Source organism: Pavona decussata, unplaced genomic scaffold (genome assembly GCF_977016875.1).
Source record: "Pavona decussata unplaced genomic scaffold, jaPavDecu1.1 SCAFFOLD_376, whole genome shotgun sequence".
Taxonomy (NCBI): Eukaryota; Metazoa; Cnidaria; class Anthozoa; order Scleractinia; family Agariciidae; genus Pavona; species Pavona decussata.
In genome coordinates, this window is record NW_028145751.1 from 219,212 (window position 1) to 244,318 (window position 25,107).

Below are 25,107 nucleotides of genomic sequence, written 5' to 3' on the forward strand. Positions count from 1 at the left end.
TGATTAACAAAATCGGACGACCACCTAGCGGGAGTTTGATTTGTTTAATCACTCGTATAATCGCAGACTGAATCGGTCGACACAAATTAATTATAACCATAAAAATTTCCGATAACAAATAGATGTGACAAAAAGATACAGTCGGACACGCGGGAGGAAGAAATCCTCCATTTAGACAAAGTGAAGCTTGTGAGTTACTGTTGCTATATAATCATAATTGTAATCGGTGGATTTAGTGCAGAGTTTTTATTTTAATTGGCTCTATAACTGTCTGATTGCACTATCCAATTGCAGTCAACTGTCCGATTCCAAAATAATAAATTGTTACCAGATAAATTTTTGAAGAAGACATGACGTTTCATAGTGTTTGGACAAATATTAAAAAAGTGATTTAGGCTCAAAGTCGCCGCGGCTACGCGCAAGAATGAGGGAGAAGTGTAAAGTAATCAACACTCGCTGACGCCTTGTTGTTACTTCATTCATTTATCATTTCCTTTGCAAAGTTTTAAATTCAGTGCGGGTCTTTTCCAAGCCTCCCATTCCCCTGTTCCTCGACTCGCTCGTTTCCTCGTTTTCGCGACTAGCTTTTTCCAGACCCCTTTGGTCTTTCGTAAACGGTAAGGGACTGGAGGAAAGCTCTAGCTATCCCAACATGCGCTGCAGTCGGCGGTTTGTCAACATGGCGGACGAAATGTAATCTTTGATTTCGAAGGGTCAATTTAAAATTTATCGGTGAAGAAATGGCACAAAATTTTTATTCAGTAGCAATAGCTGTTCTAGCTGCTATTCTTGTTCGGTGGTGTGTATCTCTTAGTTCATATTCAGGTAAGTTTAGCCAAAAAACACCGATTTCTTCACGCCTTTGAGTCTGGCCGTCAAGATTAAAATCTTTTTTCCACCTGGTCGCAGGTAAAGGAAAACCTCCGATGTTTGGAGATTACGAAGCACAGAGGCACTGGATGGAGATCACTTATAATCTACCAGTTCATGAGTGGTAAGGTAGCTTTTTAATATTCAGTGTAGTAAAATTCGACGCAAACTAAGATGATCGCGCAGGCCCGTTCCATGTCATTTTCACAGACCCCGTTGGCGATGGAGTTCATAGATGTATCTCCTAAGAAATGAGAAAATCACCTCCCCTAAGAAAATAATTAGACAATGATGCTTACGTTCAGAAAAAAACGAAGACGAAATCGGCTACCCCTCAGAAAATAGCTCTCGCAGGCTAAGTCGTGTGTAGACCATGTGCTTGAAAATACAAAAGATTAATATCGTCCAACTTGATGTTAATTGTTTGAGGAGTGAGTATGATGAAACTTGAAATTCCTAAAAGTTCGCTCCTCGCTCCTCTCCTCTCTCTCCCCCCTTGTACCCCTACTCCTCCCCCTGAGAAAATGTTGTCAACGGGGGGAGGGGGGGGGGGTGGATATCAAATGGAATGGCCCTCAACACTCCAATGATGCCAACCTCTGGAAATTTAGAAACTCAGTGAGCCCCCCCCCTGGCTCTCTCCAGGAATTGAGAATAAATTTTTAGCTCCCATTGGCTGGTAACAGGTCTGATTACACAAGCCAAAGAAAAATTCTCACTAGCGACATTTTCACTGACTTTTTATTATATGAACAATGGATCAAGCAAAGAATTTGCTGGCCAATCAAAACCGGGGAATTCAAATGCTTCTGGAACTGGTTTGGTAAGAGTAATTGCTCAGGGGCTCTCCCATTCTTTCAATAAACTTTTGCCCACGAAAATCCCTTCCACCTGACGAACTGCCCCTGGGGCTCTGAGGATGAAACTGGGCAAAAACACCTCTGTATTGGGAGGCAACATCCTTAATTCCACATGACATTAACATCTGAAATGGCCATAAGTTTTACTATGTTTTAAAAATTAGTATTAAAAATTGGGGAAAAAAGAGTTTCATTTTATCCAGTTGACCAATTTTGACTGTTAATCATAGGTACACAAATACATCCAACAATGACTTGCTGTACTGGGGCTTGGATTATCCACCACTGACTGCATATCACAGCTGGATGTGTGGCTTCATGTGAGTGTTCATGCTGTACCTCTCCTATGGAAGGGATTTTCTCTTTTCTCTCTTCCTTGTTTATTCCCTAAAATCATCTTACGGAATTAGCTCCCGATGAAAGCTATAATTGTTGTCAATTATGTTGGCAAGGTTACCACGTTTTACCTTGCCGTCAGCCTCCTCCCTCTCCTCCTCCTGTTTCAATGTTGGTTTTCAACTGATAATTTTTACACATTATTATTGTCTATGGAGGATCCAACATTGAACCAGTTGGGGAGGGCAAACAAAGGCAGAAACTACATGACTTAGTAAAACTAAAAGATCATCAAGACAAGACTTAATCAAAGGGGATTAGTGTAAGTTGTAATCTTCCGAAAAGAATTTAACCATGACTGTAGTACACAGATGACCTGCACCTTTCAAAAGCTCTATTTTCGCTGGACCCCTATAATCTGCAGCTGCACTGTTTTTAAGAGCTGGGAACATTGTAACAGTTCTGTTGTTCACCTTTTTGTCCTCTTAACCAACCATGTAAGATGTTGTACAGTGTAAATGGTACTGGTCGGCCCAACTGACAACTTGAATTTTAGCCTTGTTCCCCCTTATCCAACTCTGTCCCTCAAAGAAACAAAAGAAAACAACAGCAACAAGAAAGGTCCCATCTCCAATGTCAGTTTTGTGATTCTTTGTAGAGCCAACAAGATAAATCCAAAATGGGTTGCGCTGAACACATCCCGAGGACACGAAAGCCACGAACATAAGCTGTTTATGAGATACACAGGTACACTAAGTATATAAGATTATCTAGTTGTCTCAAGTGTTATTTTTGTTGTTATCTTACTCATGGTAAATGAAGCAAATATCTCAACATAGCATTTATCTTGTAAAATTGTTTATTTCCATGTGTTTAATTGTGTTGTATCATACATGTATAATTATGGAATGCATTTTGATTATTAATTTGTTTGACATTAATTTGATCCCATTATGACTGGACGAGGGGGTACTAAGTAGACATGATTTTCTCATATAGATCAATTAGCTACATGTACAGTAAGTATATTTTAATAATGTGGATTTTTTTGGCGGGGGGGGGGGGGGGTGGGGTTGGTGGGGGAGAGAACTAGATTAGAGCTCAAATTATTAAGATCTTCATATGTGTGTGAATGTTACAAATAAATCAAAGTGAATTAATTGAATGTGTATTTATTTTGTGAAAAAATTTATAGTCGCCAACATAATGTGTATCATTGACTCCTGATTTAGTTGAGTACTGTACACTGTAGTTCACTTTCCCTCCCATAGTTCTATTGGCCGATGTGTTGGTATACATCCCTGCAGTCTTTGTGTTCTGCTTCCTTTGCTTGGGAAGGAAACCAGTTTTAAATAAGGTAAAAGAACCATTATTATCACCAACATTGTCACTCTGTACAGGGTGCAAAGAAAGTCAGTTTTACAGCTTGCCATTCGGGCAACCTATAGAGCATGTACAAGCCCAAAAGTCATTTCAACCAGCCCCAAAAATGTTATGATGCGCAGGATTGATTACGCAGTTCTTCTGTCATTTGAATTCCTCAAAAACTTCACTTGCCTGTCGGGCAAGTTAAGAGCAAAATTCACTACTCCGATAGCAAAACCCACTAGCCACAGGCTATCAAGACACTACTTTTTTTGCACGCTGCTGTATCATGAACTTTAAGGTGGCTCACAACAGTTTTATAATTTGATTGATCAATCAAGTGGGTACTACAAAATTAGTGTCAAACAAAGGCTTAAACATTGGTAAACAAGTTGTGGTCATTTTATCAACTTAATAGGTTACCATAGCAACAATATGACCCACCAAATTCAACTTAAAGTAGGTTACCATAGTAACAATAGGACCTGTAAAAAACAGCCCTGATCTTAGACTTGGATGAATATATTAACTAAAAAATGAGCTTGGAAACCCCCATTGATTATTATCAAATAAATTGTAATCAGAATGTCAAGATGCAACTTTTTCAAAAGTTAAAAGAAGTTGGAGGGAGTGATTCAGAACCACCTTTAATTTTCTGTTTTTTTTTTCTCTCAATTTTCTATTTGGATCCTGAAAGTCTTTGCTAAAATCTACTTTTCCTGTATAGTCATAAACTGCACAAAAATACTGCTGTATTAGCAGGCAGTGTCCTTAAAAGTTAACTGATTTCTCATTTATTCACCAGGCTTAAAATATTCCACATCACATTTAATCCATTGCGCATATCCCACACATGACATTCCAATCCTTATCCTAGCAGTATGCAGGATGTTTGTCCCATGAACCTAGTTTAATGGCCTTAGCTCCCACGAATCTCCTGTAGCTCAGTGGTAGAGCATCCGAACTAGTAATCAGAAGGTCTTAGGTTCGACTCCTGATAGGAGCAGTCAGAATTTTTTTTTCCGAGTATGCCTGAGTCACTTAGTGAGTAATATATCATTCTCACTTACAATGTATTTCACTTTTTATGCAAGACATGTTAACTTTTTTTTGCAGGTTCTTACTGCAGCTGCAGTTCTTTTCTATCCTGGTCTGATTCTTATAGACCATGGACACTTCCAGTATCCTCTAGTATTCAATACAGAATCCCTCTCCACAGTGGAAATTAGCACTTCTTGTTTTACATTCGATATTTACATGTGAAATTTAGGGGTTGTTTGTTTGAATTTATTATGCTTTTAGGAAAAAAAGTAATGCATTGATTCTTCAAATTGATACCTAGGCTCAATTTCCGCCGCTCCCTGGGGTCAGGCTTTCTTTTCCTGAACAGCGGCTGGTAATCAAGCCTAATTTGTACCCTCAGTTCCAAAAGCAAATGTGGGACTAACATTCTTTTATGAAATCCAGTCTGCAGGAATAAGCTTTGGACAAATTGTCCCTTACTGACAATACATCTTACTTAACCTTTAACCCCTAATATTAAAGAACAAATTCTCCTATCTTTTCTCCATACTTTTCTTACTAGAAATACATGACTCGCAAAACCTCGCGAAGCTGGGGCTAGGTGGAAAGCCATTTTTCGTGTTGTAGCATCAAATGAGGAGATTAAAAGGTTTCTGAACATAGCAACTATTTTGATGAGCATGGTCTTTTCGTAGTTCCACAGGCTAGTTTGCGGTTAAAAATCTATTTCTGATGCGATGAAATGTACAACGGGCGTGCAGTGCTGTCGTGTTCGATGAATTTATTTCCCACGGAAAATTATTTTACCGGGGCCACAAAACGTGTAATTTCTTCAATGCAATCTTCCACAAAAAAAGATTTCTAAAGGAAAGGGAAAAGATTCTGGAGAGATAGTTCTGTATCCAGTGAATATTGATGAACATTGCAGTTGAAATTTGATCATGCACGCATTTTTTCCTATGTATGCAAATTTTTTTCAGACGACGCCAGACAGTCTGACGTCATTCATACTTTGTTTTTCACCGTTGCTAGGCAACATTGCGGACACCTTCAACTAAATATATTAATACATACATACATACATACATACATACATACATACATACATACATACATACATACATACATACATACATACATACATATATATAAATATATTTTTCACTCGAATTCGCGCGGCTTAGCTCCACTCGGGCCGGCTCAGGCCGACAAAATTATTAACCTCGCTACGCTCGGGCCTTCGGCCCTTGCTTCGCAAGGAATAAAAGTACTGGGGAGAAGTGATTAAAATATCAAGAAAATTAACCTTGGGTGATCATATCCTTAATTCCCATGACTTCAGGGGTTGAATAAGCATTGATATTACAAGGAGAAATTTGATGCTGATCATTGTTAGGGCTGAAAGGGTTGAGGCAGGTTGTGTGGCCTAGCAGTCAGTCAGGCTGCCAGACTTGTAATTTGTAATCCGTAGATGCCAGGTTCAGGTCCTGTTCTGGCCGCTTGCTGGAGTTAATTGTTTCTTTGTAGACCGGAGTTCAACTTGTCGGTTGTGTTTGTAAATAGCCAGCTGGTCTGCCTCCTGCCATTTAGTTTTTTTTTTTTTACCTATTATGTTTAATTCAGATCGTTTATTTCCTGTTGTTTGAGTGGAGCGTCTGTCTTGACTGTCTTGGCAGCTAAGTGTACAGTACTTCCACTACAAACAAAGCAGTTAGATTTTTACATTACCTGCACTCACCCAGCCTGTCAATGCTGTTGGCATTTTTGTTTGTGGGAAGCAGGGATGGCATAATTGTGAGAGCACTCATCTCCCACCAATGTGGCCCGGGTTCGATTCCTGGACTTGGCCTCATATGTGCTTCGAGAGGTTTTTCTCTGGGCACTCCGGTTTTCCTCTCTCCTCAAAAATTAACATTTCCAAATTCCAATTCGATCCAGAATCTGAGAGACACAGGTTTGTCAGTCATAACAGACTGTTAGTGTCACCCTCATTAAACAAAGTTTAATTATTTGTTTAATTAAGTTTGCCTCCTGCCAGTTGGGATTTTTAACCTGTTATGTTTAATGTATTTTATTTGTTTCCTGTTATTTCAGTGATGTGTCTATATACTATCTCGGTAGAGATATTTATTTTTTTATTTTTTATTTAAACAATATTTGAACACGGCATTTGCTCTAAGAGCAACTAAGTACTCATCGAGAGAGTTTACGTCGGATCAACTAACGTGCATAAACACATGGTAGAGACGGACTAATTTTCAGGGCTAATACGAGTGCAAGCTAAAAGAAGAAAACTACAAAGGTAAACTAACAAAAACGAGATGAATGAGAAATAAATGACTGAACTTGCTCGAATAAACGAACATTTGACTGAAATTGCAAACCCGGAGAACCAAACAGAAAACATTCAATCTTTTTCTTGTCCGAAGCCAGAAGCCATTTATCTCCCAGAATGTGGGCAGCAGAGGTAAATAAAGCAATACGATGAGCAGCATACATTGGACAGTACAAAAAAAGTGCTTAACATCTTCCACAGCTGTGTTGCAGTGAGGGCAAGCTGGAGAAAAAACACAATTTCTACTGAAAAGGTCGTGATTCAGGGTACTGTTGTTAGAGATATTTACATTACTTGCACTGACCCAGCCCATGAGTGTTGCTGGCTTTTTTGTTTGTTTACTGTGTTCCATTCCTTAACAGTTGCCTTCAGATATAACACTATAAGCCTTGGTTTAGCATTGTGGGGGGTGGTTGGACTGGCTTGCGGTCATGATCTCCTGGGATCAGTTGCGTTCACACTGGCTTTGAATTACAAACAGATGGAGCTTTACCATGCTCTTCCTTTCTTCTTCTATTTACTTGGAAAATCATGGCAACAGAAATCATGGTAAAGAACGTTAAATTATTTTCATCATAGTAGTAGTAGCAGTAGCAGTAGCAGTAGCAGTAGCAGTAGCAGTAGCAGTAGCAGTAGCAGTAGCAGTAGCAGTAGCAGTAGCAGTAGCAGTAGCAGTAGCAGTAGCAGTAGCAGCAGCAGCAGCAGCAGCAGCAGCAGTAGCAGCAGTAGTAGTAGTAGTAGTAGTAGTAGTAGTAGTAGTAGTAGTAGTAGTAGTAGTAGTAGTAGTAGTAGTAGTAGTAGTAGTAGTAGTAGTAGTAGTAGTAGTAGTAGTGTAAGTGCGCGGTTGATTTCCTTCTTAAACTGCCCAATTGATCGAATCGCGCGGCTTGGGTAAGTTTAACTTACGGAAAGAATCACGCAAGTCGTATTCTGTGTGTCGTTCACTGAATAATTCATGTAGTTACACTGGAGTTAACCCGTTGAGGGACTTAGACATCATCATAGCTTTTTGCTTTCTTCTTCTTAAAGATAGCTGGTCCCACTTCAACGTTTTAAGAAGCAGACTTGAGTTTACCTCGTAGATGGCTTGCAGAATAACCCTGCTGATCGGTTTTGCAATTTGTGTAGTTTCTCACACAGATAAGAACTAAATCCATCCCAAACCGGGGCACAGTAATCGAAATGAGGTTGGATTAAAGCGTCATATATTTGTACTGCAGTGGATTGAGAAATGAGAGACCTAATGCGCCACAGGGCACCGATTGCCGAGGATATCTTCCTGCATAGTTCGCTGATATGATTGGACCATGCTAGTCGGTCATCAATAATCAAACCGAACCAATTCCTTCAATTTTGTCAATTTTTTAACATGTCTTTTCTTTCAATTTTTATACAGGATTTCAAGTATATTTAGCATTGCCAAACTAGGAATTGTTGTTGTTGTAACCTTCATTTTGTGGTAAGTTGAATCCCCTCCGCCACTCAAGCAACAAAGATTCGCCAATACAGACAAATGTAAGAATTTGGCAAAAATGGGGGACACAACAGGAAGGAGAAAATCAAATGTTCCGTAGGAACAGTTGTATATCCATTCATCGTCAAATAGACCCTTCTCCAAAATGGCGGCAACAGATTTGAATGAGTGAAAATCGAACTGAATGAAAAACTGATACCAGCACTGGAAAGAGCACCCTTAATTTAGTAACTTTGCAAAGTTTCAGCATATTAGGTGTTATATCAGCTTAGGAAAGGTAAGATGAAATTTGACAAATTTACAGACGTTTGTATGACTGAGGGTATACATCAGACTCCCGGGAGAGTGATTTCATGCTGGAACAAACAGTCATACCGCGTTTACATGACATCAGATTCGTACCGGAATGAAAATCTCGCTCCCGTACAGTTACCGGGGTGAACTTACACCGGTATGACTCGCTCCTGCATGAGATTTTGTGCTGGTATCATGTAAATGAATACAGGGCCACAAGAGGAAACCGGAGTGAACTCGTACCGGAATGATAGTCGCACCGGTATCATGTAAACACCCCCTTAGTCTACCACACAATTATACAGAGGACAAAGGATGGTAAGCCTGTTGGAATAGCCGAGCGAAAAGGACACGCGAGTATACGCGAAGGTCGCCACGCTGCACGAGGTTTTCCCGCGTGTACGTGTTTTTCTTGGTCGACTGTCCCGATGTGGAAAAAAGGATCACTTGTCCTCTAGCAAAAGTAATCTAAACATTCTTCACTTCTTCAGAAACTGTAATCTCTCTGTTGTTACAGTAAAAGCCCGCGTGTAAGAACCTACATTATTCGAAGTCTGGCAAAATAGGTTCTTGTATTTTGGGGTAGTTTATGGCAATTTAGGGTAAGTAGGTTCTTAATTAGGTTCGTAATTTCTATGAAGGAGATATAGTTGGTGATTACCAGAAAAATAAATAAACTTGGGTTTGGTCCTAAAATATACAGTATTTATTCACAACTGTACTTTATATAAACCCGCTTTTGTTGTAGAAATTAATAGTTTTATTTGCAATTACAGTTTATATAAAATTGCAATCTCAAAGACAACTCCTTGGTTAAAATGTTTATCATAAATTAACGGTTACCCACATATAAGAACCTGCTTGACCTTGCTTGGCTAAACAGGTTCTTATAATTTTGGGTATTAATATGACAAATTTCTGCCAGCAGGTTTATAAACCACTTGGTTCTTACACGCGGGTTTTTACTGTATTGGATTCTTTGTGCTTCTCTATTGATTTCCTTGTCAATCAACAGCTGGTTGCCGTTCCTGACTGGGTTGCCAATGATTTTACAAGTTCTTCAAAGGCTCTTTCCATTTGCTCGAGGTATTTTTGAGGTAAGTTAGCGTACAAATTTTTGGACAAAAACAAATCCGCCGTGCGGAAAAAATTGACTGCTGTACCATGATTTTGCCACAATAATGATAGCTGAGTTAATCGTTTGTCGCACGATTGAGTCACACGGATGTGGATCGCGACGTTTCGAACGTTATACTGCTGGTGTTCATCAGGCAATGGTGTCGACTGATTGCGTAAGCCGCCGTTACACGTTGAAACTTTTAGCAGAAACTTGTGTGCAACGGCACTGCGAAACAAGTTTAAGCAGGCGTTGCGAGACAAGTTTCACGAAAAGTAGAACCGCTTTCTGCTTCTGCAACGGTCGCAGTGGTGAAAAAAACAAGAGTTTCACCGTGTAACACCACTTTGTGAAACTGTTCTCGTTCGCCGTTGCACACAAGTTTCAGCTAAAAGTTTCAACGTGTAACGGCGGCTTTTTAGTAGCACCTTAGTTTGTGTTGATTGGTGCGTTTCGATCCTCTCTTAGGCTGTTGTTGATTGGGGTAGTGCTAGTGCTACTTACACTGTTACGCAATCAGTTGACGCCATCGACTGATGAAGACCAGCAGTATAGCGGTCGAAACGTCGCGATTCACATCTTTGTGACTCAATCGTGAGACAAACTATTAGCTCAGCTGTCATTTCAAACCACGATGACGAACACCTTTCATAATATTTACCACAATACTTTGCGAATCTAACAGCCAACGGGCACATAGAAAGCCAAATTTTTGGCGAAATTCGTCTCTGTGCTAACGACATTGTGTTTGCAAGGTTTGAAGATTTTAGAACTTTTCTGTGCATTTTTATGAGCGTTCTTAGGGATTTCTTACGCTAAGAATTATGTGTAAATGCCATTACCGGTCGTTATTTTTTTTTTGGTAAAGTGGATTTTACATCCAAGGGTTTGCTGGCACAATTTACCTGGAATTACATAATAGTCCAGAATTCTTACCTTGTGCTAAAAAAGTTCGAGCTCTTAAAGCATAACGTAAATATGGAAGTATGATGTCAATGTCAAAAAATGCAACTCCAGGGATTTGATTGGCTTAGCGGCCATGGTTTATTTAACAATTATTCCACGAGCACGCGTTGGATATGAGATGATAGATAGCCAACGAAATCATGAGATGATAGATAGCCAACGAAATCATCTCATATCCAACAAGCGCGAGTGGAATAGTTGTTTTATTAAAAACAATCAAGTAATATTGCCAGATTTGCTGATTTCGCTTTGCAAGAATAACCAGCAGACAATTTAGTGGTTTCCATTTCCCGGCCATGGTATAATGGCTCATATACCATGGCCGCTGAGCCAATCAAATCCCTGAAATTGCATTATACAATGATTCAGTTTTTAATAAGAGCCATTATATCATGCCAGAGAAAAAGCGACCATTGAATTTTCTTCTAGTTGTTCTTGCAAAGCGAAATCAGCAAGATCTAGAAAATATTTCTTGATTGTTTTTAATAAATCAATTATTCCCCTCCCGTTTGTTGGATATGAGATGTTTATAGCCAACTCGGCGCTATGCTCCTCGTTGATTGTCTATCATCTCATATCCAACGCGTGCTCATGGAATAATTGTTCATTATAGCTCAGTTATACTAGACGTTAAGAACTAACTTCAGTACATCTTTCTTTCCTCAGGACAAAGTGGCAAACGTGTGGTGCTCAATTTCTGTCCTAATTAAAGTCAAAAGAGTTCTGTCCCAAACACAGATAATTAAACTGAGGTAATGGTCACTCGTGCATCTGTCTATTTTTAAGAGGAATTAAGGACGGTGCCTACTTTTGTTACTGCGCATACATTCTGCGCCCATCTTGAGATACTCGGGTTTCCTATGGGCGGTTGATAATATTGTTAAAACTGCGTAGCGTCTTATTCAGGTGATACAAAAGGTTTTGGTATTTTTGAACGCTATTAAGTTCGGTTTATGTTCACCGACGTTTCGGCAGTGCTGCCTTCTTCAGGGTGGCAAGTTGAAAGTCACTTTCCTATGGGTGGTGCCTACTAATATAGGGATATTTTTGCGCAGTTTAAAACTATTCGGAGAAAACAGAACTTAGCAAGTGCTCTTGGTATCCAAAAAGAAAATTTGGGGTAACCATGCATTTTTCAGAGTTAACAAAGCTTCGATTTGAAAAAAAAAAGTCATACATTGCTTTGTATTTTACTGTTTTTTAGAATAATTGTTACTTCATTATCTCTAAAAAATGCGTGGTTGCCCCCAATTTTCTTTCTGGATTCCAGTAACCCTTTTTAAGATCTGCTTCTTCCGCATAGTCAAATGTTATGCAAAAAGTCTTGATGTTTTGTAAACTAGTAATAATCAAAGATTAGGGAGTGCGTTCGATGATCTCGATCCCAGGCTTTCTCTCCTTTGCCAAGTTGATGATGATGTCATCCGCCCCTGCAAAATCTGCGGGGGATGCCAGATATGTGCCCCAAGATCCATTCATTTGTTGATTGATTGTCTCATTAAATCTCGACTCCAGTCTGTGTTAGGAGTATTAGGAGTGCGTTCTTTCTTCGTCAAATGAAATTATAACTATTAAATAGAGGAAAGATCTTCGCAGTTATTTACGCAACTTAAGCAGTTGCGAAAAGAAAGCCTGAAAAAATTCAGGCTTGAACGGGATTCGATCCCATGACCTCTGCGATGCGGATGCAGTGCTCTACCAACTGAGCTATCAAGCCAACTGGGAGCTGGTCATATTGTGAGTTCGTAATATACCCGTGAAGGATGATATGAATAAATTAATGTGAATATATGAAACACACCCGCAGTTCAAATGTATGTTTCATATATTCACATTAATTTATGCAATGATAACTATTGATTATTCTCCACAGCACCTGGTCGACACTGACTGCTTGTTTACCTTCCTCGCTGAATCTCTTTAAGAATCCATCAAAAGACCGCTTTGTCTTGGCTCTGGTAAGGCAGTAATGTTGACAGGCCTCATGTACCTGTTCTAAGGCTCTAGCCTTCAGCTGCATTATGTTAAGGGGAGGGTTTCACATTTCAGCGCTTGTGCATGAATCATAATGCTTTTTTCTCTTTCTTATCAACTTTATGGCCTTAAAAATCCCACTCACATGTACTTCAGTAATCACATTCTATAATTAATCCAAGCAAAATGACTGATGACCAAAATTCACAGAAAATGCTAGTGGATTGTACTCATATTGTCGATATGGAATTTAGCGTTGACCCGTAGGATTTATTCCACGGTTGATGTGTTTACAGTTATTTGCATGCGAAATAACGCAATCATATGAAAAAATTACCACCCGAGTTACCTATTTCTCTTGCTAAAGGTTCATAAACAACGAATTAAATTAAACAGGCTTGGGTCATAGCGAGCAAAGGCGAAAAAGTGTTTTGATTCATGGACATGCGCAGAATCGTGAACCCCTCCCTTTAAAGGGGCACTGCGATTTTGCCGTATTTTGGTCAAAACTTCTCCACTTTTGACAAAGAACCTTTTTTCTAACGTGAAATTGCTATTAAAGCACCAGGAAGAAAATATTACGGGATTTCTCCAAGGAAGAACAAGCTATAAACAAGTTTTAGCGACTTCTCTACAATGCACAGGAAGAACTTGAAAAAACTGGCCAATTTTTTCAAGTTACAATACATTTCCATCCAAGCCATCCTTAGCCAAACATAATTAATACTAGTTTCTGTGCACCAGTAGGGTTATTGTTAACAAAATTGAACCATTATTTTGACGATTCCATAGATTAAAATATGGTTTTTGGCCATTAAAAGTGACACAAAAAATAGGTGACACTGCCTCTTTAAGAAGTAGGAGCATTTGTTCTATTGTTTGGTCTTTTGTTCTCTCAACCAATTATGTGATGGTGTAGGTCACCCCAGTACTGTGTCTCCTCGATTAATGCCATCCTGGATCTATGGGCGATATCGATACTATTATTCTATTGCCGGTTTTCAATGTCACGCCATTGCCGTGTGCGTGAAAAAAAAATTGAAACCATTCCATGAATGAAGTCAAGAAATTGACATGTTATAGATGATAAGTAAATAAGAAACCTGTCCAAGTGTCAGGTCTGTGCGGTATTCCGTACTCGAGTTATTTGACAAAATGTTTCACACAAATTTATAGAGCTTAGTATGGAGACGCCACATGGCGGCCGGAAATAGGAAAAAACATCTGGAGTTCACTTTTGCCAGAAAAGAGGTTTGCTTTCCCTTGTGAATTTTTCTCCTCAAACTTAAATTGTTTAAAATGCTGAAAATCACCCGAAGAGGCATTTTTAAGTTACGGAACAGCTCTGTCACCGCCGTCCTCTTGATGTCACTCACGATGAAAACTCGGAATTTGAAACTGTTCTATTTTCAAAAGGAAGTACGACATCGGGCTTAGAAATTGTGAAAAGACATATTTTTAGGTAATCTTTCCTTGAATGAAAGTAACAATTTTGTAGGCCTCCCGGTTTTGAATTCTAGAATTTGGTGACGTTACGTGAAAACCAAGAATATTAATGATAGTGAGTCTCCGTGAAAACTATCGATATTCCCGAGAAATATCGTTTTTCTCGATATCTTTCGATACTGATCACATGACACTTGAAGCAAGAAGTGGAGAAATAATGGAGGTATTTTGAAGTGGGTGACACAGGCATACTCGGAAAAGGAAAATCCGAGTTCTCCCAACAGCAGTTGAACCTATAGGCGAATCTTTGTTTACACTTTTTGCCTCATTAACATATGCTTATCACTATCTGATGACGCCAATAAAATAAAAACTCTGAATATTGAAAGGGCATAACAATTTCAGTTTTTTCTGAAAATTTGAGCCTAATACATCGAATGGTTTCGGAGAAATTCTCTTCTAAAATCTCGAAATTTTACAGAGAATGTATGGCTCATTAACTTTTTTGCCACCCAGCAATTTCGCAGTTTTGATGGCTGATATTTCCTTCAATATTGCTTACAAAGAGCTGAAAATTGCACAAATTGCTCAACTTCATCAGCTCTTTCGACTTTTGCATTTAGTACATATATACGGCCACGGCTTCTATGAGTTAAGTCGTAATGCTAATGAGGAAAAATGTAAACAATGACGTCAGCAAAGATTTGCCTATTCCTGACCTTTCCATTAACAGTTCCACAAGTCTCCCATAGCTCAATGGTGGAGCGCACAAACTCTTGCTCCTAGCAGTATGCAGGATGATTGTGACAACCATCCTGCATACTGCCAGTGTTTACCCGATAGTGAAAATCCACCTTTAAGCTGGTTCACACTAGCGACATAATGGTGCGACAGAGAAAGGTACCAAAGTTTACCACGCACGCGCATAGCCAGTGTTTTGCTAATTAAAACTATTGCTTTCTGACGTTCTCGTTGTTTTGTTTTGCTTAAGCAAGAACGACGGCGACGGCAACGACAACGTCGCAAAACAATAGGTTTAATGAGCAAAAACAATCGCTCTGCAAGTGCGTTTTACACTTTTTTACCATTTTTGCAAAAGTTGAGCGAGTTGAAATATTCGCGAAGTAGCACAAATGAAAAAGAGATATCTTTTCGGGTGACGTTTTCGTTGCCGTTGCCGTCGTCGTGGCTTAAGCTCCCTATTATTTCTGCGTAAGGTCCTATTGTAAGAAGACTTTAAAAGGGATTAATGAACTCATTTTTGAATTCTCCATTGTTTTTTTTTTGTTTGGTGCACATGTCAAAACAACGTTCAGGCTTGTGAAGTGCAAGTGTTAAAGTTTTATTTAATTAACTCCTGGCTTAATGACTCAAGTGTTGGTTGTCTTTATGCACAATTTTAGGTCAATTCATCAATGGCTTTCTTCATTTTCTCGTATCAAGTCCACGAAAAGTCAATCCTTTTAGCGGCACTGTAAGTATCACTATGCTGGTTATTTTTTTAATTGTCGTGAATGGGTAACACATCCAGGCCTCGTATCTTAGGTAACGTCCATATTGGTCCAAGACTTTGCCGCTTACCTCTGATTTTTCAGTGTTGCATGAGACGGCACGGAGTATTAAACTTTTCATTTATCCCATGAAGAAAGAAGTCTTCGACATGGTTAAATCCTCCAAAAAGTTCCAGTTATCCAGCATTTGAACATCTGCTTGGTTGTTCGAAACACGGCTAATGTTAATTCCAATGATAGATCAAAATAATAAACTCTTCAGTGTATGTTAAAGTGCTAAAGTGAATCTATGAATTTCCCACCGAGCGTTAGCCTCAGGAAATGGTTTGCCGCAAGCACTATGAATACAAATGATAGATCAGAGAATGAGCTCTGCTGTGTATGTTAAAGCGCTGAAGTGAACCCATGAATTTCCAACTGAACGTTAGCCTTAGTAAGGAAGTGGGAGATTGCAAGAGGTAGAGAAAAAATCTTTGATCTCGCCGGGAATCGAACCTATGGTCTCCATATTGATGATCCGTTTGTCTATCGACTGAGCTACTTGGCGGTAATTACGGCAATGTGAATGTGAAGGTTGCAAATGAATGTTGTGTCGCTAGCTGTAAGGACTCAAATGATAGATAGAGAATTAAGTCTGCAGTATATGTTGAAGCGCTAAAGTTAAGCCATACATTTCGGTGTTTAATTCGAGTTTACACAGTATATACACGGACCCTGTCACTTCTTCCCTTTGAGAAGGGTGGGGTGGGGGGGAGGGGGGAGAATCGTTGGTGGGGAGTTGAGAGGCCTCCGCGTTCCTCTCGTCTCCTTACCCCTCTCCCTTCACCTTGTTGGTATGGGTTTTGACACTCTCACCAAACTAATGGTGTTTAACCTATGAAGTAAAAAACTTCTTGTTCTAATATGATAGTTTATTATTTTCTAATTCTTAAAATGTAGGTTTTAGGCGGTAAAACATTCAGAACGCGAAATAAATCGAACCGAAAGTCTTAAATTTGGCGCCTAAAAGTGTCTCCATCTTGCTCGCGGCCAAAACGATGTATTACAAAGCTGTGACGTAGGAAGTACTTCAGAAGTAAAAAGTAAACAACTCTTCGAGGCATTTGCTACCTTATCAGCATTGTCCTGAGCAAAGACTCGTTCCCAGTCCATGGGATACGATTTAGTGAATTTTGAAGTTCTTTGGAGGGCTAAAAACGTCGGTTTTAGTTGATTTTGTCAAATTTCTTTTGTCATTTCGTAATCAGAACACAACAAGCTTTAAAAAGAGGAAAAAAAATTTTACTTCGTAGGCACTTAAAGTTGTAATCCACAAGCGTTTGCATTTGCCGACTTTACATCCGGCTGGTGTAGATTAACTTCCTTCCTTTACGTTGCTTTTTCTTTAGTCCTGTATGTCTGTTACTTCATTACAAGCCCTTTGAGTGTACGTGGTTCTTAGTTATCTCCACATTCAGGTTTGTTACCTTAGTACGTTAATTTTTGGTTCAATAGTTGCATGAATTAATTAAGGAAGAGAGAAAAGAGGGAGGGAGGTGGTGAAGGAAGGAAGAAAACAAGGAAAAAAAGAGGAAGGGAAGGAAAGAAGGAGGGAGGTAGAGGCAGGGTAGGAAGCAACGAAGCAAGTAAGAAGAAGGTGGGTAGGGAAGGTGGGAAGGAGGAAGGCGGTGAAAGAAGGAAGGAATCAAGGAAGAATGGAGGAAGGGAAGGAAAGAAGGAAGGAGGTAGAGGCAGGGTAAGACACAACGAAGCAAGTAAGAAGAAGGTGGGTAGGGAAGGTAGGAAGGAGGGAGAGAGGTGGAGGAAGGGAATCGAGCTAGCAAGGAAGAAGGGAGGGAAGGAAGGTAAGAAGAATGTAGGGAGGGAGGTGGAGGAAGGGAATCGAGCTAGCAAGGAAGAAGGTAGGGAGGGAAGGTAAGAAGGAAGGAGGGAGGAAGGTGGAGGCATGGAAGGAAGGATGGAGGGAGGTGGAGGCAAGGAATCGAGCAAAACGTTGTTTAGACTGTGTTGCGCACTTGGTGGATAAAAATAGCGGTAAGTTGTATTCTAGCGCAAAATTTAAAATAAAATACCAATTTTATTTTGCGCTAGAATACAACTTACCACTATTTTTAAGGAATCGAGCAAGCAAGGAAGAAGGGAGGGAAGGAAGCAACAAGGAAGGAAGGAGGGAGGTGGAGGCAGTGAAGGAAGAAAGGAAGCAAGCAAGGAAGCAGAGAGGGAAGAAAGAAGGAAGGAGGGAGGGAGGGAGGTGGAGGTAGGGAAGGAAGGAATCAAGCAAGAAAGTCAAGGAAGGTAGCAAGGAAGGAAGGGATGAAGCAAGCAAGGAATGAATCTTTTGGAGTTTAATGTTTGCTTTGTGACTTTCCCGTAGATGATTCAAATATTTTATTCAATTCACTGCCTAGAACTTCAAGTTTAACTCGCTTCAAAACTGGCATCTCAAAGATTACATGCAATGACCAACAGTAGCTGTAAAATTTGTGTAAATCATCTAAAGGGTAGGATTGTTTCCTCGTTTAAGCTTTATCAAATGCGCATTCATTTGATTGACCGTTTATTTTTCTCAGCATGTGGCCTTTACTATTGAAGGATGGTCTGGCTCTGCCTTACGTTTCCTGTATGCTTCTGTTCTATGCTGTTGTTTATCATGTCTTTGAACTGCAGAAGGTCAAGCCGTTGAAGCAGATTTTGGTAATTAAAACGTTTTGTTTGATAGGACGGTTTTCAACTAAGTATTCAAAGTAAATTTCACTCAACGAAAATATATGTTGGCTACTTTACAGCGGTTACCAATAACACGCGACCTACGGCATTTAAAAGAGTCGGATAAAGTTGCGTTTTGGTGGACGTCAATAAAAAAAGCCGTTAAAATTATTTTGATTTCTGACAAGATTTCAAGGTTACCCGGCAAGAAACTAAGAATTTTACCTTGCTAAGAGGAAGTAAACTTTATTTAAATTGATTCTCAAGCCAGATCAATGGAAAATAGAAGGTATTTTTGAATTAACAATTTCAGTTTTCACTGCACGTGATAATTCACTCACTTGCACGCATCGCTGATTTAATTATCAGGTGTAGCGATTTCAAATGTTTCATAAAAAAATACGGCTTCGTCTAAACAATGCCCATTTTTTTTAGATGACCTGGCTTGGAAATGAACTTTCATAAAGTTTACCATCCGTCAGCGGATAAAACTGTCAATTTCTTGGTTCTGTTGCCTTCAAATGGTCTCAGAATTCAAAATAATTTCAACGGCTTTGCTATGATTGACGTCCACCAAAACACAACTTTATCGGAGTCTTTTGAAGGCGATGGTCGCGTGCTATTGGTAACCGCTGTAAAAGACAAGACTCTTAAGTATGACCGTGGTTTTTCATTGCCTGGCCTATACACCCTGATAAAGGAGAATAGGCCGGAACAACAGGCCTTTAGTGTGCTGTCAACTTCCAGCTTATTATAGGAAATTAACAATGCACGTTGACAACGCGAAGAAAATTTTACGTTACACTAAATTAACGCGAATTTTTCAAAAGTTAGGTTAACATGCATTAAATTAACGCGAATTTTTCGATAAGCATTTTGCTTTGTTTACTGCGATTTTCATAATTCTGTAAACTCGCACTTTATATTTCTGAATGCCAAACTGCGTTTTAGCTTCCGTCAAGACAAGTGCACGGATGTTTCTAAGATTTTTGTAAAGAAAGTTTGGTTTTAAAGCCTAACTAGACCCTATCAATTCAAAAGATAGTGACTCTGAAGAGCCAGTAGAGGAGTCATGAACTAATAAGGTTTTGTAATGAAATAAAGGTGCTTTAAAATAACAATGTTGTAAAATAGCGTGCATTAAATTTACATCGACATTATTAAGATACGAATTTTGTAAAATCGCGTTAATAAAGTGCATTGTTAATTTCCTATAACAAGGTAATTAGCTTGTTGCCCGGCAATCCCTGCTCTTTAACCCAAACTCATTCCTATTTTCTCTGTCAATCTTCTCCACGTTCCTCTTGGTCTGTCTTTTCTTCTTTCTGCTGGTGTCCAACACAATTCTATGTTGCTGTCATCTGAGATCTCCTAACATAGAACACATATTTGACGTATTTCGAGCTGTAATATCCATTATTCTGGTGGTTCGTATCTGACTAGGCACCTTTAAAATTACAAATACGCCTTTTTTCTTTTCTCTTTTTTGTAGTTTCTCCTATCACTGCTGGGATGCCTGTGCTTGCACACTAGTTCTGCTGTGGTCCAGCCTCCCAGCCGGTACCCAGACCTCTGGCCGGTATTCATATCACTCTATTCGTGCACGCATTTTTTAGGATTTCTCTGTTACTTTAATTACCTTCAGTTCACCTTGCCATACACTGCAAGGCCTATTGCAGTTAAAGAAAAGAACTCCTGAGTACAAGAAAATTTACGGCAACTGATGAGCAATTTATGTAATATTTAAAACACAAGCAGCAGTGTTTTATCGGGATTTAAAACCACAAAGGCCCGGCCGAGTGGTTTTAGACTCGATAATACACGTGCTGCGAGTTTTTTGAACGGCTTCAAAAACGTTCCTGGAAAAGCGTGTGTCAAGAGAGTTCATAACAATGATGCTTTTGTGAACGTTGAAAATTAGCATACGAGAAAAACATAAACACCGTATACTAATAAGGAGAAGGTTTTATCGGGTTTTAAAACCACTGCACGTGATGTTTTATCGACCATTTGATAGGTCAATAGGCTTATGAATTATTAATGAGTTTTTGAAGAGTTGTTTTGTGCAACGTAGACATTATTGAATTGATCTGAAAAGGGAATTTGGCTTTATTTTGATCCCATCCACACGTATCCCTTTCCGATCGTTTTTATTTGAAAAAAAAAAAAGGACTTTCGTTCAAGGCCAAGCTTTGGTCCACAAGCCATCAACAGAAAACACAGTGGAAAATAGTGTGGAAGAAACACGAACGATAATGTTTGATGTTTGAGACTGCGGTCACGTTCTAGAAGGAGAGCTGAGTTAAGACATCCAATAACACTGTTCTGAAGAAAGCCACACATTGAAACTCCAGTGCATTTACAAATTGTTACAAAACTACTTCAATCACGACTATTAATATTCTTGGTGTTAGAGGAGAATTTCTTGTAGAATAAAAGGTAGTTTAACTTCACCACTTCGTTGACCAGGACTTAAGTCTTTTGGGACAGATTCACTCCATAACTCCAAGAGTATCAAATATTGACAATGACGCTTTGAGGTGAGGTAGAACATCCAAAGATGTTTTCTTTGAGGTCCGTTCGGGATTTGAGGATATAATATGACGTGGTAATTACGTAATGATTGCGAAATGGCGGCCATCTTGCATTTCTGGATTTTCCTTAAACTATAGCAATAAAGACAAATGACTTATAAATTATTAAGGCCCAAATCCAAGGCCTTTTCTTGTGTTTGCTTCCTGTTAGTAATGTTTATAACCAGCTTTAAGGCATCAGGACAAGACAACTCCACTGCAGACGCACGGAAGGCCAAACGACCAATGTTTCTGATTGATATAATACTTTATTGAAGATAATACTTTATTGAACACTCCCCAGAGGGGCTTTTCGGTGATAAATACAACATGTTTAAAATGAAAATAAGGTAAATTAATATATATACATATAAGAACGATACATAAAAGGTAGAAAATTACTAATTAAGTTTATAAATACCTGAGTGTCCCGCAATATATGCTTAAGTTTACGCTTAAAAACCTCATGATTTTCACTAAGTTTAAGATCTTTATCTAAGCTGTTCTATAAACTGACAGCTCTGTACTGGAAGGACCGCTGACCGGTAGCTGTTCTGAATAAAGGGATATTCAACTGTTGTGAATTTCGTGTCACGCGACCGGAAGCTTGGCCCCTGGTAACTAGCTTGGATCTAAGGTAAAAGTTTAACGGGAAAATTTCCGTTAGCTGCGTTGCACTTGTACTTATAGAAAGGGACAGGTAAAATATAGTTCTCGAAGACGAGTGTTCAGTGCCAATATGTAGAAATTATTCCAGACGTTTCGGGCTTAGCCCTTCATCAGTGGAAAAAGATTTACGTTAAAAAGCTGGCTTGCGCTATGAAGTCAAATTTAAAGTTGTAAGGTGCGCGCGCTATGTGGATCTAAGGTAGTCAGGGGCGCAACCCGTCATACATTTGAAAGTAAAAACAGCGTCTCTTAGGTAAAGTTGCTGTGTTACAGTTAGCCAGCGTAACTCCCGTAGCACTGGAGTAATGTGATCGAATTTTCTCTTTCCACTTATTATTTGGGCGGCAAAGTTCTGTACATGTTTGATATCTCACACATTTCCCCTTAACATCCGCAAATATTGAAGCGCGGTGATGCGCGATCCCGTAACGGGCACAATGGTAACCGAAGTTTTTTGCAAACTACCTTGGCAAAAGGTTTCCAATTTTTAAAGATTTTCAAAGCGCGTAGAATTTAATTAATTCGATGGAAAAGATTTTTCACAAATTGCGGGTTTGAACAGATTTTACACACGTAAAGAAACCAATTTTTTCAGGTTTCCATCTTCTGGAGCACGTAACTCTTGTACATTCGTGTAACTGCTTTTTCACAATCCTATTAATTTGCAGATTGAAGTTTCACAAATTGTCTCCTATGGGGGACTCACTAGCCTGCATCGCAGACAAACTGCGACGCTGGCTTGAGCCTTACCAATCTGTCTCAAGCTCTGCATAATTCCTAAGTAAACCGGAATGAAAAATCGTCGCGGGAATTAGTATTCCTATGCGTACCTAAAAAAAGGGTACGATTTGCGTACATGTGGCTAGTGCTGTATGCACGCGCTGCGGGCCTGTTTGTTACCAACACTCACTCACTCACTCACTCACTCACTCACTCACTCACTCACTCACTCACTCACTCACTCACTCACTCACTCACTCACTCACTCACTCACTCACTCACTCACTCACTCACTCACTCACTCACTCACTCACTCACTCACTCACTCACTCACTCACTCACTCACTCACTCACTCAACTCACTCACTCACTCACTCACTGTGAGTGAGTGAAATTAAAATTGGAGCCAAGGAACTGAACTCTCAATAATATTAGATGTCTTACGAAAAGGCAAATTTGGGGTTAAATTTTTTTTACCCCTACCCCCCCCCCCCCCCTCTCTCTCTCTCTCTCCCCCCACTTTTCTTCTCCTGCTACTGTCATTCTGTCCAATTTTTTTTTCGGTTTGGCTTCATTATCATTACTCGTTTTGCAGGACCTTAAGAAACTTGTGCTTTGACGAAGTCAATACGATTTTCATCCACACTGAATACGTGTTTGTTTATAATGCTCTTTATTTTTTATCAGCACATTTCATTCATTAGCATTTGTCATTACTCTAGTCATGCATTGCATTTAACTTTGCTTGTTTATTTTAAACGTGCTGTATCCGTCACAAATGAAAATCGTGGTTTTCTCTTCTTTTGCGAGGATTTCCTGAAAAAAAAAATCAATCACTGCCATCAGCATCACTTTTTGTCAAGCATTTTATCTGAACTCTCCGAGATTACTTAGATGATCAAACCACTGGACTTATACCTCTGAACGCGCAGAATCATGGAATCTATACCGAGCGTCTATTTAATGCGAAAAGTTTTCATTTGATGTTGAGATTGGAAACGAGATTCTTTTTTTTTTTTTATTCGTGTGTCGCTTCGGTCTAGAAAGGTTAAGATCCGTCCCTGCTAATGCATTACATTAGTCTTTGCTTTCTTCATTGGAAACGAGATTTGTCATCCTTCATTGTGTGATTTCGCTTCAGTTTAGAAAGCTTAAGACTTAAAGGTTCGTCTCTGGCTTAAACTTTTGAGGTTACTTTAATCGTTCATTCTTGTCTCTAGCTATCAACAGTCATTTTTATTTGAGGATAGCCCTTTCCTTTTTCCCTTTACATGGAAGCTTCTCAGAAAACAACTAATACATTGTAATATTTAATCCAATTTCTATACCTCATTTCATGCAATCATGAGATGTTTAGTGTATATATTATTGGTTGCATATAGTTTCACCTTGGGTTTATAAAAAAATGTTGAGTAAACAATTTCATTATGACGTCGTGCCTGGATTGCTGTTCATAGAGGTTTTTTTTTTTTAGAATCTTCTTCAAATGAACTAAGAAGCAATTCAAAATCAAATAGATTTTTAGATATGAGCTATAAGATATTTAGTGATATATTGCGATTCCAGTCAATCTACTTCACATGTGACCAGTATTTCCGAGAATAAAATGAACATTTGAATTCCTTTTTGTAATGTCCGACATTAGAATGAAATTGGAACATTTCTATGGATACCTTTCCGAAAAAGACGCATTAACTGCAAAAAAAGGGGGAAAAATTCAAAATACTGGGGATCAATACTTATTTTTAAAATACTTAATGCTGCAATGTAAAGAAAAATTCAGAACTTCATACCATCGATAAACTAGAGAAATTTCTATGGGAATCAATAATAAATAAACTAAACTAAACTAAATCTGTTTATATTAATGAGAACTTAACTAACTATAGGCGTGAACTGTTCGCTAAAGTAAGAAAAGTTAAAAAGATCAACAACTGGCATAGCGCCTGGACCACTGACGGCAAAATTTTCGTCAGGAAGTCCCAAAGCGATCAAGTACATAGAGTATATGAAGTCGAAGATTTGGACAATATTCGTTAGGTTATAATCAAATATTTTTCTTTCCCACCCTCTCCCACATCTGAAATCTCGCTGGCGATGTTCAAAACTGACATGTAAATTTCAAAAGTACGGGTCACGCGGTGTCGTAGATTGACTGTAATTGCTGCCTTAATATACTACATTAATTACCGCATTAGAACTTACAGCTTTAGACCACGAAACGTAAATTTCGTAGTCTTCAGTCCTGTTGCTAATTCCGTTTCGTTGATCACGAGGATATAAATTTCAAGGAAGTTAGCCTGTTAATTCTAATATAAGATAGCTATTGTTTAAAAGTGAGGAAGCCTGACTGTTTTAAGCCTCGTGGTTTCTTTCAGGTTTTCTCGCCATTTATTTTCTTTCGTCAATTTTCATCATTTTTTTTTTCCATATGAAATTGTGGTATATGGCAAAATAAATTTTGTATTGTATTGTATTGTATTGTATTGTATTGTATTGTATTGTAGTAGTTAAACCTCGAGCAAAGTAACTGGACCTACGATCATTACGAACTTACGAACTAACCTGATCCCCGGATCAGCAACAAAAGCGCAAGTAGCTCCTGGCTAACTCAGCCTGGAAAAATCAGAATCGATACCAGATGAATTAAGTTAGCTCACACAATATACAGGTTCCATCCTGAGAAAAAGATACCCACTCACCCTATTTATTCTAGCTATAACGTTAAAACACATTGGGCCAATATTTTTCAAGTTTCAATCCATACCGGCGTACTCTGTCTCTGGCCAGAGGCACTAATCTAATCGACCGTTTTATTGCACTGGGGTGATAATTTATAACAAACTTGACAATTATTTCGTTGTTTCT

General features: G+C 39.0%; 1 protein-coding gene, 2 long non-coding RNA genes and 1 other non-coding gene across 4 annotated transcripts in view; 2 read left to right on the forward strand and 2 right to left on the reverse strand.

The window, feature by feature from the left end:
- The window catches only part of LOC146452191 (uncharacterized), a 91,063-nt gene that overhangs the window by 61,094 nt on the left and 4,862 nt on the right, over nucleotides 1-25,107 (forward strand). The window lies entirely within an intron of this gene.
- On the forward strand, nucleotides 660-21,429 carry LOC146452195 (dolichyl pyrophosphate Man9GlcNAc2 alpha-1,3-glucosyltransferase-like). Its single transcript, XM_085098103.1, has 15 exons — nucleotides 660-825; nucleotides 910-994; nucleotides 1,961-2,050; nucleotides 2,725-2,813; nucleotides 3,338-3,423; nucleotides 4,548-4,612; nucleotides 7,162-7,338; nucleotides 8,186-8,248; nucleotides 9,573-9,654; nucleotides 11,307-11,392; nucleotides 12,514-12,598; nucleotides 15,464-15,534; nucleotides 16,960-17,028; nucleotides 18,142-18,265; nucleotides 19,770-21,429. Exons 1-15 carry the CDS (start codon nucleotides 741-743, stop codon nucleotides 19,974-19,976), a joined length of 1,464 nt encoding a protein of 487 aa, XP_084954229.1. The 5' UTR covers nucleotides 660-740; the 3' UTR covers nucleotides 19,977-21,429.
- On the reverse strand, nucleotides 12,285-12,357 carry Trnaa-cgc (transfer RNA alanine (anticodon CGC)). Its single transcript has one exon. It is a non-coding gene; the product is annotated as a tRNA-Ala (tRNA).
- LOC146452197 (uncharacterized) lies at nucleotides 20,386-22,738 on the reverse strand. Its single transcript, XR_014859805.1, has 3 exons — nucleotides 22,594-22,738; nucleotides 21,878-22,428; nucleotides 20,386-21,102 (listed from the first exon to the last, which is right to left on the reverse strand). It is a non-coding gene; the product is annotated as an uncharacterized LOC146452197 (long non-coding RNA).

Coding starts and splice junctions, on each gene's coding strand:
- LOC146452195 (XM_085098103.1), top strand. CDS start 741: ATGGCACAAAATTTTTATTCAGTAGCAATAGCTGTTCTAGCTGCTATT. Junction 4,613..7,161: donor ATAGACCATGGACACTTCCA/GTATCCTCTAGT, acceptor AGTTGCCTTCAG/ATATAACACTATAAGCCTTG. Junction 15,535..16,959: donor TCAATCCTTTTAGCGGCACT/GTAAGTATCACT, acceptor CTTTTTCTTTAG/TCCTGTATGTCTGTTACTTC.